Below are 3,892 nucleotides of genomic sequence, written 5' to 3'. Positions count from 1 at the left end.
CCTGTCCTGCTCATAAAAGGTAAACATTATAAACCCACCATCCATTTTCTACATTATTTGGAAAACACAACACAAATGTAATATAACAAAAGTATGTTTAAAAACAAACATGTTAGCATCCAGCCATAGCCATGTCTGTTTTAGAGACTAGCTCTCTTCTGCTCCTCCATTAATGAGGGGACCCCTCGGGCACGTAAAAAGTTGCCTAATTCCGTCATTTTCCACCAATGTGTCACTGGCCACCTCAAACAACTCACATCTTTGTCAGTGAAGCTGAGTGCTCCCACATCTCTTCCTTCCTGGTGCCCATCTACATTGAGATCCAAAATTCTGAGATTAAAGTCAGAATTCTGACTTTTTTTCCCCATGTTAAACTGAAATAAAATTTAAAAATCAGTTATCTTTTTTTTTTTTTTTTGTGGCCCTAATCCTCTTCTATAAAAATCACATATCTCATTCCAAAAAGTAAAAAAACAATCTACTGGACTTTGTTTCCAAGTTTGAAGACGTTTCGCTTCCAAACCAGGAAGCTTTTTTTAATTCAAAATGTCAGAAATAGCGTTGAGTTCCAGGCTTTATAGAGTGGACCAAAACAAAGCCTTGCTTGGGCTTAGAAAACATGCAAATTGAAGCGGACGAACAGCTCCGCCCCTTTGGAATGGGAGTCGTCTGGTTTCTTTTGTTAGCTTGCAATGCCCCATACCTGTCTATATCTCTGATTGGTCCATTTTATAAAGCCTCAAACTCAACGCTATTGCTGACATCTTGAATTGAAAAAGGTTCCTGGATGAGAAGCGAAACATCTTCAAACTTGGAAACAAAGTCCAGTGGATTGTTTTTAACTTGTTTGGAATGACTACGACCTGGATGACTGAGAATCTTCACCAGCACTCTGAATGGCTTAAGACCAACATTTAATACAGCCAGACCTCTGAGGTCTACTGGATCTAATCTACTCAGCAGAACCAGAACCAAACATGAAAAAGCAGATCTTCCTATTCTCCACTAATCTGGAATAAACACCCAGAAAACGGTCAAAGAGCTGAAGTTGCTTCAAATCCTGATTAAAAACTTATTTTCAGAGCAGCCTTTAACAGAGCCATTTAAACATTAGTAGTTTAACTTTCCTTTCATTGTATATTTTTATATAATTACCTTATATCTTGTATTCTTAATGTATATTTATTATTATTTGTATTGGCTTTATGCCACAGCAGTTTACTTTTCCTTTTCTTCTCATGTTCAGCTCTTTAATGTCTCGCTATAGAAATGTCTACATAGAAAAACATGTCTTGTCTGAGGAGGTGAAGATCTAGAAGGTTTGGGAAACCAGAAACTTCACTAGGATTTTTCTCACATAATACTTGGGTAAAAAAAAAAAATGAAATTGATTATTATTACTATTAATGACATAAAGCCCTGAAAACAAAAAAGTTTATTTTAGTAAAATGTTCATTTACTCACCAGCAAATAAAATGTGTGAGGCGAAGGTGTTGAGGGTAACCAGGGAGGCCGGCAGCACGGTGCCCACGTGTCCGTCTGGGAATCCCACAAAGGCCGCCCCCCACTGGATGGAAGGGAAGGTGGGCAGGTGACCGGTGGCGTGGAAGAACTGTGAAGCTGCCAGCGACCACAACACCACAGGCGTCCACGGGACGTTAAAAGCACCTTAGGGGGAAACGTGGAGAAACGATGAGAAGCAGCATCCTGGTTTTAACGCCGGAGGATCAGCAGAGGAGGGATTTCTTACCCGGGTTAGCTCCAGGGGAGCCGCTGAGGGTGGTGGAGGAGGCGTGGATGTGGAGCAGAGCTCCCATTTCTAGCAGCAGCAGCAGAAAGGCCAGACTCATCCCCTCCGGGTGCAGCAGCAGCAGCCCGACTCCCAGCAGGCCGCAGAACAGCAGCAGCGGAGCGGAGTACACCGTTCCCAGTCCGTAGGCCTCCACCGCGGGCCTGTTGTCGTCCTCGCCGCCTCCGCTGAGCTCCCCGTCCTCCAGGGAGCGACGCATGCGCTGGTAGATCTGTGGGATCAGGTGGTGCAGCTCGGCCTGCGGGCTGATGCCGGTGCTCGCCCGGTAGCGGGGAGGAGGGAGGGCGGAGCTTCTGGATGAAGCTGCGTTCCGGGTCTTCATGAACACAGTGAGCGGGTCCGCCCAGACCAGGGACAGCGCCGCCCCCAGCAGGCAGAAGGCGGCTCTGGGCAGGGCCAGCTGTGCCGTGCGGATCAGCTCCGCCAGCTGCCGGAAAGCGTCCTCCGCCGTGGCTCCGACGGCCCAGTGGAGCCCTGTGCAAACACAAAGCAGCGGCAGAATCCACCGAGCGGCGAAAGCGGAACCCCCAGAGGAGTTGAGGTTGCCGTAGTGACACAGGCAGAGTCTCAGGAGGTACGCACAAACAGCCAGAGAGGCGACAGATAAAATGTAGTAGATGTTCTTCAGCTGGTTGTCCTGCAGCCGCGAGAGCGGGGAGAGAAACGGCGACGGCTGGCAGAGGCCCTGCTCCTCTCTGCAGCCGTGAAACCATAGCGACAGGTAGGAGCAGAGGACCAGAAGACCCAGGCAGCCCAGCAGGGTGCCGCTTTCCTTCCTGATGGCTGCTGGAGTTAAAGTGGGTGAAGGCAGCAGCCCCGCAGACTTCAGAGGATCGGGCGTCGGAGGCAGAAGATGGCCGTTCCAGTTGAGGTGGATGGGAACGCAGAGCGCCAGAGAGAGCAGGAGGAAGGTCACGACCCGGCCTTCGTGGATCACATAGCTGTCAGAGAGCAGGGAGGCACAGCGGAGGAGCGCCACGGCGAGCCACGGCAGCAGGAGGCGGCGCGGGATGAGCCACCTGGAGAGCTTCGAAGCTTTGGCTCCGTTCTTTAAAACGGCGGAGCGCTTCAGCCGCCAGGCCCTCCATAGGAAGATCACCTCCGAGCTGATGGCACCCGCCGCCAGGCTCCACGCCGCCTCCGCGTAACCCCGGGTCAGCAGCTGAGCGGCGGCGACACCGACTCCGACAGCTATGGCCACGGTAGCCGGGGCCTTCAGCGCTGCGCGTTTCTCCTCCGTCAGCACCACGGACAGCTCTGACGTCACCAAACACGCCACGCAGGCGAACGTCAACACGGCCAAACCGCCCGCCATCTTCGCCGGGTTGAATCGGGCCCACGTTGCTCGACAGGTGTCCCTGACGGCGGTGAGGTAATCCTGCATGGAGGAGGCCAGGCGCTGCGAGGGCGCCCGCCCCTCCCTGAGCGCGCTGAGGTACTCTGAGGAGAGGCGGGCGAACTGAGCCTTCAGCTCAGAGAGGCTCTGTGGGTCGATGTCTTTGGCCAAACCGGAGTAGGTCTCCAGGAAGCGGTTCACCTTCAGGAACAACGGGGAAAGAAATCACCACATGCTTCAAGGGTTCTAACGCTCGTCCAGAAAACACCGAGTCTGTGAATTAACCACCGACCTGTTTGGTGTTGATCCACAGCGCCTCCAGCTGGCTGAGGCGTCCGTCTGCGGCTTCTGTCTGCTGATGCGGCGCAAACAAAGGCAGCAGGACCTGCCCCACGCTGCTGAACGGGATCGGTATTCCCAACAGCAGGGCCAGAGTCGGAACCAGGTCCGTCTGAGGAACAACATCCGGCTCGTCCTGCAAGAGAAAAACAACAAACAGTCAAACAACAGAAATGTTTTCAGAATACATCGCTGTCCAGGTCGATAACCAGTGCTGGAGTGGAGGGGGGATGAAATCCTGCTTCTTAAATGATATAACATCCCCAGTGACATTCTATCAATGAATGTGTAAAATTTCTACTATATATTAACACAGGGTTCCTACAGCATAAGGCAAGTTAAATTCAAGACTTTTTAAGACTTTTTAATGCCACTTGAAATAAAATTTAAGACCAAATTCACAAGAA

At 51.1% G+C, this 3,892-nt stretch overlaps 1 protein-coding gene across 1 annotated transcript in view; it reads right to left on the bottom strand.

The window, feature by feature from the left end:
* pigo (phosphatidylinositol glycan anchor biosynthesis class O) overlaps window positions 1-3,892 on the bottom strand; it is a 16,596-nt gene that overhangs the window by 6,302 nt on the left and 6,402 nt on the right. The window contains exons 6-8 of the mRNA XM_015390456.1: window positions 3,439-3,621; window positions 1,751-3,347; window positions 1,465-1,668 (exon numbers count right to left, since the gene is read on the bottom strand). Of these exons, the coding sequence (XP_015245942.1) occupies window positions 1,465-1,668; window positions 1,751-3,347; window positions 3,439-3,621 (1,984 nt within the window). The remainder of the gene's footprint in view (window positions 1-1,464; window positions 1,669-1,750; window positions 3,348-3,438; window positions 3,622-3,892) is intronic.

This window comes from Cyprinodon variegatus, unplaced genomic scaffold (genome assembly GCF_000732505.1).
Source record: "Cyprinodon variegatus isolate N-32 unplaced genomic scaffold, C_variegatus-1.0 Scaffold500, whole genome shotgun sequence".
NCBI lineage: Eukaryota > Metazoa > Chordata > Actinopteri > Cyprinodontiformes > Cyprinodontidae > Cyprinodon > Cyprinodon variegatus.
Note: the sequence above shows the minus strand (reverse complement) of the source record. Positions and strands in the feature narration are given on the sequence as shown.